Here is a 13,913-nt window from a genome sequence, read left to right as displayed (position 1 = left end):
CAGGAGGTTTTGGGGGGCCTCTGGGGGGTTTGGGGGCTCTGGGGAGTGTTTGGAGGGGGCTGGGGGGGGTCTCAGTGAAAGTTTGGGGTTTCCCAATATGCCTTTGGTGAAGAAGATAATGAGGAAGGCGATTATGGGGGTCCTCCTGTGCTCCCCCGAATTGGGGTGTCTGGGAGGGTTTGGGGAGTCTGGGGCTGGTTTTGGGGTGTCTCTGAGGAATTTGGGGGTGTTCAGGACCTTGGTGATGAAGGTGATGATAGCAGGGAAGGTTGGCTGTGTCCCCCTGTGCCCTCCTTGCCTTGGGGGGCTCTGGGGAGTTTTGGGGATCCCCAGATGTTTTTGGAGGTCCCTGGGGGTTCTGGGGGTCCCTCAATGTTGTGTCCCCAACAGGACCTTGGTAAGGAGGGGGGGAAGCCCCACTGGCTTTTGAGGGTGACCCTGAGCCCCCCTTGCCTCGGGGGTGTCTGGGAGTCCCCCGATGGATTTGGGGGTCCCGGGGGGGTTGCGGGTGTTGCTCAGTGCCGTGTCCCCAGCAGGACCTTGGTGACGAAGGTGACAATGGCCCCTGCCGGCTGCTCGGGGTCCAGCTCCGCGAACACGTGACACACGTTGCCCCCACCTGGGCCCCCCGCCTGCTTCGCCACAAACCCGAAAATCCTGGGGGGGTGGCAGGGGGGAGGGCAGAGGGCACAGTCAGATCGGTGCTCCCCCTATTTGTGGGGATCCCGTTCTGGGGGACTCTGCACCTACCTGGCCGTGGTCCCGTCGGGGTTTGCCCACCTGGGGGGTTAAAGGGGTTGGGATGTCTGGGGGGGTTTGGAAGGCTAGGGGTCCCCCTTGTGCCCCCGTGCGCCCCCTCCTGACCTGCGGTCCTGGGGGTCTGTGCCGCAGTGGGTGACGCTGCTCACGGGGTAGTGCCGCCGGAAAAAGAGTCTGGGGGCAAGGGGCACGTGGTGAGGGGGCGTTGGGCGGGGAGGAGAGAGGCCCCGGGGGGTGTCGGTGGGTGCCGAGGGGTTTGGGGGGGACAATGGGGGTAGTTTGGGGTTTAGGGTGTCCGTGGTTTGGGGATTGCGGGTTTAGCGGCGTTGATGGTTCAGGGGATTGGGGTTTCAGGGCATTTGAGAGAGTTTGAGGGGTCGGTGTTTGGGGGTTTGGCAGTTTGTGGGGGTTGGGGGATTTGGGGGAGTCGGTAGTTTTGGGGTGTTCGGCAGTTTGGGGTGGTTGGTGTTTGATGGAGTCTCTGTTAGAAGGGGTCAGGGTTTGGGGGTTCAGCGGTTTGGGGAGAGTTGGGGGGTTGGGGATTCAGGGGGGCCGGGGGTTTTGGGGGTCTCTCACTTGCGCTGCCGATCCGTCAAGGTGATCCCCTGCGCTGACACCTTGAAGTGCACGGGGCCGGGGGGTTGTGGGGGGGAGCCCCCCGCACTCGGGGACCCCTCCAGGAGAGACCCCACAGCCTTGGCCACTGCCTGCGGCCCTGTCAGCGCCTCGGTGCCCACCGAGCCCAGGAACAGCACAGAGCAGGCTGGGGGGGCAACGGGGAGGGGCTGCACCCCAAAACTGGGACCAGCCTCCCCAAATCGGGACCGGCACCCCAAATCCGGCAACAGCCCTCCAAACAGGGACCAGAACCCCAACACCGGAACCAGCCTCCCCAAACCGGGATCAGCCCCCCAGATCCAGGCACAGTCCCCCCAGCGCTCCCAGTCCCGAAGCCAACCCCCTGCAGTGGCCCCATTCCAGTGCCTGTACCATCCCAGTAAGCCCCCCACTCCAGTAACCCCAGTACCCCCCACTGCCCCCTTCTCGTTCTCCCCAGTCCCCTCAGTCTCCCCAGTCGCACCTGCCCCCTGCCTCAGGAGGGCTCCAGCCGTGCTGACGTTGGGGGGCCCGGGGGGGTCCAGGGGCTCCTCCTGCAGCTCTGGGGAGGAGGGGACAGGGTTTGGGGTGCAGGGATCCTTCCAGACCTCCCCGGTGGGGAAAAAGGGGCAGCCAGGGGGCTTGGGGAGAAATTGGGGAGTCTCTGGGAGGATTTCGGGGGCTGGAGTGGTCTTGGGAAGGTCCCCACAAGTTTGGGGGGCTCCCGCTGTTTTGGGGGCTCCTGTGGTATTGAGGGAGGACCCGCGATTCTGGGGTATCTCCGCGGTTTTGGGGTGTCCCAGTGGGTGTTTTGAGGTGTCCCCGCGAAGGTTTTCGGGTGTTCCTGTGGTTTTTGGGGTGCCCACCTGCGTGGGGGATGCGAAGGGTGCAGGGCAGCGAGATAGGAGTGATGGAATGCTGGAGCACCAGCGCCGGGAGGCTCCCTGGGGGGAGCGGGGTGTCAGGGCAACCCAAAACCCCAACCCCCCCCACTGACCCCCCGAACCTCCCGTAAATCCCCCCAGACCCCTAATTCCTCCCTTCCCACCCACTGAGACCCCTCGAGCTCTCCTTGACACCCCACTGACCCCTATAGCCCCCCGACTGACTCTCCCAACCCCCCCAATCCCCTAAACCCTCGGAGACTCCCCAAGATCCCTCCAGTGACTCCCCCAGATCCCTCCACTGATGCCCCAGACCCTCGGAGACCTCCCAAATCCCTCCACTGACCCCCTCAGATCCCTCCACTGACCCCCCAAGATCCTGCCACTGATCCCCCAAGATCCCGGCACTGACCCCACCCGGCCCCCTTACCAAAGTGGGGCTCTTCGGGGCACCCCCGGATTTTGACCCCCCGTGGGCCTGTCTCGATCAGGAAGTGCCGCACCAGCTGCTCCTGGGGGTCCCCTGGGGGGTCGGGGGGTTCAGACCCCTGGGAGACCCCCGACACCCCCCGACAGCCCCACCCGATGCCCCAGTATTTTCTGTGAGGCATTTGGGGGATGTTTATGGGGGGTTCTGTTGGGTTTCATGGGCGTTGGGCATGTCCAACCTCCCCTGGGAAACCCCCTCACTATGGACAGCCCCCCAGTACTGCACGGAAGGGTCTGTGGGGGAATTTGGGAGCTGCTGGTGGGGATTTGGGAGGATTTGCAGGGTGCTGCGGGGGTCCCTGGGGTGTTAGGGGGGGTCAGATCCCGGGGAGACGCCCGAGACCCTCCCCGGCCCCCAAATATTCCATAGGGGTGGTGGTGGGTTTGGGGCGTGCCGGAGGGTGTCTGTGGAGCGGGGGGTTTTATGGGGTTCGGGGGGGTTTGTGGGGTTCCATACCGGTTCTCTGGGTGGCGCGGGGGGGTGGCACCCCCACCCTGAGAGCGAGCCCGAAGGCTCCCGGGAAGCTGCTGCTGCGGCGGATGAGGAACGAGCCGGGAGGGGCCGCCTTGAGCAGAGCCACGGCTGGGGGGCACGCGGGGGTCACCCGGGGATGCAGGGAGCACACAAGGGGACCCCACTGACGCCCCCCATGTAACCCTCCGAGCCACCCATAGGCCCCACCCCCTGACAGCCCCCTGACCCCCATGACCCCACCATAGATCCCCCTGACCCCCCGGCTCCCCCCACAGACCCCAGCACTGATTTCCCCACGGACACCCCCATAGCCCCCAGTGACGCCCCTAGACCCCCCCTGATCCCCACTAGGCCCCCCTCCCCCAGCCCCTCAATACCCCTCAATACCCCCCAATAACCCCCAAAGCCCCCAAATCCCATCTCTCCCACAGCCCCCGGGGGTCTCCAGCCCCCCGCTCCCCCCGCCTTCCCGTACCTTCCTCCCGGGACAGCCCCGGTTTGTACCAGAACTTGGTGGTATCCTGCACGAAGGTGCCCCCGGGGTTTGTCCCGCCCGGGCCGCGCCCCGCCGCCGAGGGGTGTCCCTGGGCTCCCCCCGGGCTGCGCTGCGGTGAGGAGGGGTCTCGGGGTCCCCCCGGGGCCGGGGGGTGCCGCTTCTCGGGCAGAGGAGGCTGCGGGGGCGGGGGTGACCCCGGGGTGCCGCTGCTGGGGGAGGGGGCCCGGGGGGACTCGGCGGGGGCCGGAGGGGCGCGGGGGGGGCCAGGCCAGGGGGTGCCTTCAATAGGACTGCGCCGCCCTGGGGGCACACAAAGAGAGAAGACAGTGAGACCCCAAAAGACTTTCTGGGGTTTCCAAACCTCCCTCCAGCGGCTCCTTTGTCGCTTCCCAGCACTTCCCGGACCACCCCATGAGCCCCTCTAAACTCCCCAAATCTGCCCCAAATCCCCCGCAATTCATGCCTTTAGTTCCCCCAAGGCGCCCCCCAGCCCCTCTGCGGCCACCAACCCTACCCAGAAACTCCTCCAGCCGCTTTAGACACCCCTAAACACCCCCAAGCCCCACACCCCTCTCCCGACCCCTTCCCTGAACCCCTTTACCTCCCCCAGATCCACCCCAGGACCCCCCAATAGCCCCTTTAGTCCTTCATAACGCCCCCCCAGAAGCTCCCCCCAACCCTTTTAGATCCTTCCAAATCCCTAATACCCCCCAGAACCCCCATTAACCCCTTTGCACCCCCACTTTGCCCCCCACCTTTACCTGTCGGCTCCTGGGGCTCTCCCATGGCGGGGGGGTCGTACCCCCCTTTTCGGGCAGGGGGTCCCCGCTCCATCCCCAGGCCGGGGCGGCCGCAGTGGGGGCAATTTGGGGGGTCCAGAGGGGGCGCGGGGGGGCTCCCCCAGCCATGCCCGCCATAAATCGGGCGGGTGGGCAGCGAGGAGACCCCTCCCCAGCCCTGGCAGTCCTGGCAGGGGCAGATGGGGGGGAGTCCCCCCAAAAGCAGATACCCCCCCGCCACTGGGCGCCCGTAGCCCCCCCACGGGGGGAATCCCTCGGACAGCGAGCGCTGCACCCCCCGTTTTGGGGGGTCCCGGGCGGAGGCCAGGCTGGCCCGGCGGCACAGGGGGGGGCATGGGGGGGCCCAGGGACTGGGAGGGGCCCAGGGGCTCGGGGGGCTGCGGGATATGGGGGGACTGTGAGGGGCGGGTGCGCTGTGGGGTATGGGGGGGCTGTGGGACACTGGGATCCCATGGGATGCTGGGGGATTGTGCAGTGAGGGAGTCCCAGGGGATACTGGGGTCCCGTGGGCTATTGCAGGGCTGTGGGATGCGGGGGGACCATGGGACATCGGGGGGCCGTGTGGGGCTTGGAGTCCCTCGGATATCGGGGTGATATGAGATATTGAGACCTCGGGGGATACTGGGGTCCCATGGGGTTTCGGGGGGCTGTAGGATGGGAGGCTGTGGGGGGCTGGGGTATCCTGGGATGTCGGGGTCCCATAGGGTGTTGGGGACCCTTGGGATGGTGGGGTCCCATAGGATTTTGGGGTCCCATAGGGTGACGGGGAGCCCTGGGATGTTGGGGTCCCATATGGAGTAGGGGTCTCCAGGGATATTGGGGTCCCATGGGATGCTGAGGGGCCATAAGGTATTGGCGACCCCTGGAAAGTTGGGGTCCCCTGCGATATTGGGGTGTTATTGACCACCAGAGTGTCCTGGGATATCAGGGTCCCATGGAATGTTGGAGACCCCCGGGATATTGGGGTCCTATGGGATATTGGGGTGCCATAGGGCACTGTGACCCCGTGGGATGTTGGGGTCCCGGGGGATATCGGGGGGCCATGGTTTGCTGGGATCCCATAGGAAGTTGGAGACCCCTGTGAGGCTGGGGGGCCGTGGACTGTCAGAGTCATGTGGGGCGCCAGGGTCCCGTAGGGTTTTGGGGTGTCATAGGGTGTGGGGGACCCCTGAGATTTGGAGATCCCATAGGATGTGGGGAAGCCGTGGGGTGTCAGAGTCCCACAGGATGTGGGGGGACTGTGGGGCGCGGGGGTCCCGTGGAATGTGATGGTCCCGTGGGATGGAGGGGTCTCATAGGGTGCTGGGATCCCATGGGATATTGGGGTCCCGTGGGATGGGGGGGCCCTGTAGGTTGTGGGGGTCTCACGGGATATTTGGGTCCCATAGGATATTGGGGTCCCGTAGGATGGTGGTGTCTCATGGGATATGGGAGAGTCATGGAATGTGGGGGTCCCGTGGGATATGGGGGTCCCGTGGGATATCGGGGTCCCATAGGACGCAGGGCTGCCATAAGGTCCCGGGGACCCGACTGGCTCAGGGGTCCCATAGGCTGTGGGGGTCCCAAGTGGTTCGGGGGTGTCGGGGGGCTCCTCCCCCGGGCCGGGGGTCTCGCGGCTCCCCCGCACCCCGAATCCCCCCAGCAGCTGCTCCAGCTCCCGGCGCTCGGCGGCCGTGGGGGGCGGGGGACGGCCGTGAGGGGCTCCGGGTGGGGGCGGCAAGTCAGAGTCCCCCCCGGGGGGGGAGGGACCCCCCTTCTTCTGCACGCAGGCGTAGGGGCTGCCGTCCAGGGGACCCCAAGTGTGGGAAAGCTCTGGGGGGGAAAGGGTCTCAAACTCCCTGCCCTGCATCCCCAAAAGCCCATGGGACCCCCTGTCTGCCCCCCATCCCCTTCAGACCATGGGGACCCCTCCATATTTCCCCCCAAAGCCTGCCGTGCACCCCCATTTTCTGCAGGTCTTGGGGACACTGCCAGCCTCCCCAAAACTGTCCCGTGTTGTGGGGCCCCCCGAAACCCCCTAACAACACCAGTCCCCCCAGCTCCCCCTTTCCACACTCCAGCTCACCCCAACACATTCTAGAACCCTGAGATCCCCCCGTGCCCCCCAACCGCCCCCCATGCCTTGGGGCCTCCCCCGTACCCCAATTCCTCCCCTGACCCCCTTACCCTCGGCGCTGTCCTGGTGCCCCTCGTAGGAGTCGCGTCGAACCGCGGGGTCTCGCACCCCGTAATCGATGGGGGTGGCGGGGGGGCCGCGGGGGGGGACCCAGCCTGGGGGAGGGGGGCAGGAGTGGTGGGTCGTGAGGGGGAGCCCGGGCCGGGTGTCCCCGGGGGCCTCCGCCCCCCCAAACCCACCTTCGACCCTCTCGGGGCCCGAGGAGAAGATGAACTCGACGGCGGCATCGGGGGGGAAGCGCTGGTCTGGGGGAGGAGCACGGGCGGTTTGGGGGGGCGAGGAAGCATCCCCATAATCTGCACCGCAAAATCCTCCCGGAGCCCCCCAAACCTCCCATTCCCTGCACCCCCAAATCCGCTCGTCTGGGGGGGGCACAGAGGGACTGCGGGCGTCCCCATTCTCTGCGCCCCCAAATCCCCCCGCGCGCCCCCTGCTCGCACTCTCCCCAGAGTCACCCCAGAATCCCCCCCGTGCTCCCCTTAACACCCCCAAAGCCTCCCTGTCCTCCCGCGCCCCCCAAAACCCCCCAGCCCCACAAAAGCCCCAGCCCCTTGCACCCCCCGTGCGCTCCCACCTTGCCAGGCCAGGTCGAGCTCATCCCGGCGCAGCCTCAGGCGGGGCCCGCGCAGGGTTCCCGTGTGGAACTGAACCCCAAAAACCACCTCGCGGCCCCCCCGCCGCCGGTGGTAACAGCGCACCTGGGGGGGCACAGGTGAGAGAAGGGAACGGACAGGTCAGGGGGGTGTCACACACAGGTGAGTTCCGGGGTCACACACAGGTGAGTTCCGGGGTCACACACAGGTGAGTTGGGGTCACACACACAAAGGTTGGGGGGGGTCACACACACCCCCCCTCGCATGCCACCTGCCCCATGAACCTCTGAGTCCCCCCGGCCTCCCCCCGACCTCCCCCCGTCCCTCTGACTCCTCCGTGACCGCCCCGCGCCCCTCTGGTCCCCCCCCATCCTCCCCCTCTGCCCCCCTCACCATCACGTCCCCCTTGAGCAGCAGCGCAGGTTGCAGGGTGACACAGAGGGTCTGAGAGGCGGGGGGACTGCTGTGGAGGCACGGGGGGCACATTGGGGTGAATGATGTGAGGTTTGGGTGGTCCGGGACCCCCGAGGGGCAGGGGAGGTCAGGTTTTGGTGGGAGGGGTCACTCACTAGACCCCCGAGGTGTAGACGAGCTGCAGCGATTGGTAGATCTTGAGGAAGGGGCGGCAGCCTGGTGGGGGACACGGGCGTATTATTGGAGGGCCCTGGGGGGTTCTCGGCGTCCCCCCTGCCCCAAACTGACCGTCAGGGGGGTCGTAGGTGGGCAGCGGGGGCAGCAGGACGTGGTGCAGGAACTGGGGGGAGCTGTTCAGACGGAGCCGACCCGAGAGCAGCGCTCCGAAATCCTCTGTGTATCTGAGGGGGACACGGGTGGAACCCCAAAACCGCCCCCAATCCATCCCAAACATCACCCTACACCACCTTAAAAAATAACCCAAAACCACGCCAACAATTACCCCTAGAACAGCCCTAAAACTACCCCAAACAACACCCTAAACCCCATCCCAAAAGCACTCCTAAAAATCACCCCAAAATCACCTGAAAAAACACCCCAAAAATCACCCCAAAACACCCCCAACAAACCTCAAAACCACCCCAAAAACCCTTCCCCAAAACCATCCCAAAATCACCCCCAAACAACTCCAATTCCCCCAAATCTCGCCACTACCTCTCCTGACACCCCCAGACCCCCATAACCTCCCCACGCCCCCCATGACCCCCCAGACGCCCCACACCCCTACCTGCGCTGGGAGGGCTGCAGGACCCCCCCCAGTTTCTCCTCGCAGAACCTCCTCATGCTCAGTGCGTTCAGTGCCTGCTCGGGGCTGGCGGGGGGGCAAAGAGCAGTCAGGGCACCCCCAAAGACCCCGCAACACCCCGCGACTCCCTGGCACCCCCAAGGCTCACAAAGCTTCTCCACAACCCAAATCGTCCCCGTGATCCCCTTTAACAGCCCCATCGCCCCCTCAGCCTCCCCATAGCCTCCCCCACCCCTGCGCCCCCTTGAACCATCCTTTGGACTCCCATTCTGCTCCCCAACGCCCCCCCCTCCGCAGCCCCTCATGACCCCCAACCCTCCATAACCTCCTGCAAACCCCCACCAGCCCCCCATAACCCCCACCGCCCCCCAAATCTCCAAGCCCCCTGTAGTCCCCTGACCTCCCGAAGCACCCCTGCACCCCCTCACCTGCCCCACACGTCGCTGTAGTGCAGAAAAGCCCCCACGACCACCCCGACCGGCGCCTTGCTGCCCTGGGGGCGTGGGGGGGACGGGTGAGGACCCTGAGGACCCCCCAGTGCCACTCAGTACCCCCCAGTACCACCCCATACCTCCGAGTGTCCCCCGGAGCAGCCCCAGTAAACCCCGAGTACAACCCAGTGTCCCCCCGTGCCATCCCCAGTGCCTCTCCGTGCCACACCCACTACCACCCCTCGTGCCCCCCAGTACCTCCCAGTACCCCCAACAGCCCTGAGTGCATCCCAGTACAGCCCAGAAGCACCCAGAGGCCCCCGAACCCTCCCCAGTGCCCCGCTGTGACATACCTAGTGCCCCTCACTGGCCCCCAGTGCCTCCCAGTACCTCCCAACCCCACTCAAACCCCCTCAGAGGCCGCCGAACCCGCCGGCGCCCCACCTTGCAGAGCAGCACGGCCACATTTCGGGGGTGACCCGCCAGGCACCCCTCGAGCGCTTTGCAGACGGAGCAGAGCAGCTCCAGGGGGGGCGCGAGCAGCTCCGGCCACCCGAAATCCAGCACCTGCGGGGACCCTCAGAACGGCACCCCAAACACCGCGGGGGGACCCCAAACCCACCGGGACACCCCCAGATCTGCCGGGATCCCCCCGAGACCCCCAAATAGCCCTGGACCTCCCCGAGACCCCCTTGAAACATTCCCAACCCCGCAGGATCTCCCGGAACTCCCAGAGGCTCCCGCAACCCCGAGGACTACCCAGGGAGCCCCCGGAACCCTCCCAGCTCCGCGGGACCTCCCCGGGACCCCCAAACCCCCACCGGGGGAACTACCAACCTACCGAGACCCCCCGGGGGCCCTCCGGGAGTCCCGCATGCCCTGGCACCCCCAAATCCGGCAAGAGGACCCTCACACCCCCCAGGACCCCCCCTCACCTTGGGGTTCAGGCGTGCGAGGTCGCGGCGCTTCTCGGACAGGTTGAAGATCTGGGGGGGCACGGTGGGGTCGGGGGAGCCCGGACCGACGGGGGTGACCCCGAAACTGCCCCAGGATCCCTCCGGGACCACCGAAATCCCGATCCCTGCCATCCCCGTGTCCCTCGTGTCCTGTCCCCCCTCCCCAGTGCTCCCAGTGCCCCCCGCAGCCTCCTCGACCCTCTCCCCCCAGAGCTTCCCCAGTGCCTCCCAGTTTCCCCCGGAGCTTCGAGTAGCCCCCCGCAATGCTTCCCCAGACCCTCCCCTGCGCTCCCAGTTGCCCCCACAATGCCCCCCCAGTTGCCCTCACCGTGTAGTTGGGGCCATGCCGAGCCCCCAGGATCTTCGCCAGGTGTCGCAGGTGTCCCCCAGGACCCCCCTCGCCCCCCGGGACCCCAACGCTCAGGATCCGCTCGGTCACGAACGTCAGGTCCAATGGGGGGAACGGGGGGACCTCGGGGCTGGGGGTGTGGGGAGTCCTGGGGGGAGGGAGGGAGGGGCTCAGAACTGGGGGTCTGCATCCCCAGAACCCACTGGGGCGATTTTGACCCCCGGGACTCCCTCAGCACCCTAAACCCCCCATAACATCCCAACCCTCCCGGCACCCCCCAGCACCCCGAAACCTCTTGGGATCTCCCCCAAAGCCCCCAAATTCCACCCCTCCCCAAAATCCCTGGGACCCCCAGCACGCCCATATCCCCCGTACCTGGGCAGGGTGCTCCGCTGGGGGGCGCTGTCGAGCGAGGAGCTCTGGGGGGTCCCGGGGGTGCCCCAAAAACGATGGGGGGTAAAAGGGGGTCGGAGGGACCCAAAACATGGGGGGAATTAAGGAGTGTCCCGAAACACGGAGGAGGCGGGGGGTCAAGGGCGTTCGGGAGGGGAAAAACAGGAGGGTAAGGATCAGGGGGGTCGCGAAAACGGGGGGTCGGGGGGACTGGGGTTGTCCTCATAAGACGGTATGGGTGTCAAGGGGAAGGTCGAGGGGTCCCCAAAACACCAAGGGGGTCAAGGGCGGTCAGGGAGGGGTAAGGGGGGGCCAAGGAGTCAGAGGGGTCCCCAAAACACGGCAGAGCCACGGTGGGTCAGGGGGGTCAATGAGGGGATCAGGGGGTCCCCAACCTCTGGAGAGGATCAGGGGGGTTTGGGAGTCCAGGGGGGAATTTAGGGGTGTCCCGAGAGGGGGCTTGGGGATACCAGGGGGGTCAGGGAGTCAAGGGGGGCTCGGGGTGCCCGGGGGGTTTCGGGGGTCTCACCACACGTTCGCTGCGCCGCGCCGGGGTCGTGTTCCGCCTCTGAGGGGCACAGAGAGGTCTGGGGGGGCCCGACCTCCGAGGGGGGGGGGTTTCGGGGTCCCGAGGGGGATTTGGGGGGGTTCACAGTCCTTCCCGAGGGGGTTTCGGGGGTCTCGGGTCCTGCAGGGGGTTTTGGGGAGGTCGCGGCTCCCCCCACTCACCAGCTCGGGCGGGGGCAGAGCTTGGCACGGTGACGTCACCTGGAGGAGGACACAGGGGTCACCCCAAATGGGACCCCAGCCCCAAAAGGGATCCCCCTCCCTGAGGTGACGCCCCCGCTCCCCTCGTACCTTGCTCTCACATCTCTTGTGGGCGGCGACTTTGCAAACTGGGGGGATAACAGGGACATCAGGACTCCCAAGAGTCCCCCCAGGGACCTCCAAGGCCCCCAGTACCCCCCCCAGTACCCTCCCGCTGCCCCCAGTAACCTCCTAGTACCCTCAGTAACCACAGTAACCCAGTAAACCCTCCAGCAATCTCTTCCCTGCCCCCAGTAACCACCCGCGACGCCCCTGCTCCCAAAACCACCCCAGTTCCCCCGATGTACCCCCAGTAACCTTCCAGTGCCCTCCCAGTGCCCCCAGTAACTGCCCAGTACCCCTCCGCTGTCTCCAGTAACATCCCAGTCCCGATCCCCTTGTCCCAGTAACCCCTCACCCCCTTATTCCCCCCTCCATCCTCCCCAGTGTGTCCCGGGGGTGTCCCAGGGGTGTCCCGAGGGGGTCCCGAGGGTGTCCCCGGGGTGTTACCTCTGCACACGAGCCCGTGGGGTCCCATGGGGGTCCCGCAGCCCCCACAGGGTCCCCCCCGGCGCAGGTTCCTCTCTCGGAACGTGTGGAGGGCGGGTGGGGGCGGCCGCGCCTGGGGGGACATGGGGAGGCAGGGGGTCACCGCATGTCTCCCTGTGTCCTCCCCGTGTCACCTCCGTGACCTCGCGTGTCACCTCTGTGCAACCCCCATGATCCCCCCGTGTTCCCTATGTGTCCCCCCGCTGTCCCACCCCTGCTCCCACCCAGTTGCCATAATGTCACCTCCGTGTCCCCTCGTGTCTCCCCCCTGTATTCGCACCGTCCTCCTCTGGCTCCCTCATGTGTCCCCAGGTGTCACCCCCTTGTTCCCCCGGTGCCACCCGTGTCCTTCCGTATGTACCCCCGTGTCCCTTCCATGACTTCTCAGTGACCTCTCCGTGTCCCCCCCGTGCCCCCTCGTGTCCTCTCCATGAAGCTATTCATGTGCCTATCATGTCCCTCCCTTGCCACTCCCAGTGTCCCCCTCCGTCCTGTCCTGTGTCCACCCCGCATCCCGACCTGCGTTCCCTGCATCCTCCTCCGTGTCCCCCCATGTTGTCCCGGTGCCACCCCCGTGTCCCCACATGTTCCCCCGTGTCCTCCCATCTCCCTCCGCTTGTCCCTCCCGTGATTCCATGTCACACACGTGTCACCCCGGTGTCCTGCCCGTGTCCCCCCCCGTGTCCCACCCTGTGTCGTCCAGCGTGTCCCCCCCCCCCCCTCCATGTCCCCCGGCCACGGACAGCGAGTCCCGCAGGAAGCGGGGAAGGGACAAGCCCAGGAAATGAGCCTCCCCGGGGTGACCCTGCCGTTCCCACGGGGGGGGAGGGACACGGCAGTGTGTGCGGAGGGAGTGGGACAGCGGGGGGGGCGCGGGGGGGCGCGGGACGGGGAACGAGGGGCGTGGGAAAAAGGGGAAAAAGTGGGAAAATGGGGTAAAAATGAAAGTGGAGGCGCGGGGAGCGTGGGAAAATAGGGGGAAGGGCGGCAGGGGGTGGGGGGGAGGGTCAGACTCGACTTTCTCCCCCAGCCCACCCAGCGTCACGCGTAGGGAGGGGGCGGCTGGAGCGGACCGCGGAGGGACCCGCGGGGGGGCACAGGGGGAGTCCCGCCGCTCCCCCACTCCCCCAGCTCCCCCCTTTCCCACGGGGTTCCCCACCCCACGCGGGACCCCACCACATTCAGGGACCTCTCCCCGCTCCTACCGTGTCGGGACCATCGCGGCGGCCGAGCGCGCGCAGCAAAGTCCCCACGGCCCCGGGGGGCTTCATGGGGAGATCCCGGCGGGGCCTCGGGGGGTGTCGGCGGGTCCCGGGCGCTCCCGGGGGGGGTCTCGGGGGTCCCCGTGGGCTCCGCGAGCGGCTCCGTGGCCGAAGGCGCGCGGGGAGGGGCCGTTTCCGCGAGTCCGGAGCCGCTTCCCGTGCGGGGGGGGACACGAGGGGGGGACACGGGGGGGACGACACGGGGACGACGACACGGGGACGACACGTGTGGACGCGGGGAGGGGACAGCGGGAGGATCATAGGGGAGACACGGGGGACACGCGGGGGACATACGCGGGGGACACGCGGAGGGGGACACGGCGGGGACACGGACACGGGGCAACATGGGGAGGGGACAGAGGGAGGGTCACGGGGGGGACAAGGAGAGGGACACGGGGTGGACACCTCCCCCTGCTGACGCTGCCTCAGTTTCCCTCTTTTCCCCTTCCAGGACCCTCCAGAATTCCTCCCGAGCCCCCCCCGGTCCCTTCCTGGCACTGCCCCCGCCCCCTCTTCATCCTCCTCCCCCGTCCTCGCCCCTCCCCCACGATCTCCCCGGCACCCCCAAACTCTGGGGGAATGGGGGGCGGGACCACCCCCATGGGGACCCCAAAGTCGAGGGGAAAGGGGGAAGCTGAGATTCCCCCCCGGGAGCTCCAGAATCCCCCGGGACCCTCC

At 67.1% G+C, this 13,913-nt stretch overlaps 1 protein-coding gene across 5 annotated transcripts; it reads right to left on the bottom strand.

Moving 5' to 3' along the window:
- Positions 1 to 367: 367 nt before the first annotated feature.
- On the bottom strand, positions 368 to 13,542 carry TNS2 (tensin 2). 5 transcript variants are annotated; one of them, XM_085041129.1, is made up of 27 exons: positions 13,179 to 13,417; positions 11,935 to 12,046; positions 11,476 to 11,513; positions 11,347 to 11,385; positions 11,147 to 11,185; positions 10,600 to 10,643; positions 10,204 to 10,372; positions 9,855 to 9,905; positions 9,364 to 9,486; positions 8,917 to 8,981; positions 8,471 to 8,554; positions 7,972 to 8,084; positions 7,839 to 7,899; positions 7,663 to 7,729; positions 7,251 to 7,374; positions 6,856 to 6,921; positions 6,667 to 6,771; positions 4,462 to 6,312; positions 3,680 to 4,000; positions 3,187 to 3,312; positions 2,671 to 2,763; positions 2,223 to 2,300; positions 1,841 to 1,918; positions 1,336 to 1,522; positions 865 to 933; positions 751 to 780; positions 368 to 657 (listed from the first exon to the last, which is right to left on the bottom strand). In XM_085041129.1, exons 1-27 carry the CDS (start codon positions 13,242 to 13,244, stop codon positions 516 to 518), a joined length of 4,341 nt encoding a protein of 1,446 aa, XP_084897255.1. In that variant the 5' UTR covers positions 13,245 to 13,417; the 3' UTR covers positions 368 to 515. The 5 variants fall into 5 exon arrangements, with proteins under 5 accessions (XP_084897255.1, XP_084897258.1, XP_084897257.1 ...); XM_085041132.1 differs by having other exon boundaries at positions 7,663 to 7,732; positions 13,179 to 13,416; XM_085041131.1 differs by lacking the exon at positions 13,179 to 13,417 and adding an exon at positions 12,493 to 12,529 and having other exon boundaries at positions 7,663 to 7,732.
- Between the last annotated feature and the right edge of the window lie 371 nt (positions 13,543 to 13,913).

Source organism: Lichenostomus cassidix, chromosome 29, assembly GCF_008360975.1.
Source record: "Lichenostomus cassidix isolate B80296 chromosome 29, HeHo_3.0, whole genome shotgun sequence".
In the NCBI taxonomy this organism is placed as follows: domain Eukaryota; kingdom Metazoa; phylum Chordata; class Aves; order Passeriformes; family Meliphagidae; genus Lichenostomus; species Lichenostomus cassidix.
This window is presented reverse-complemented; position numbering and strand designations above follow the sequence as displayed.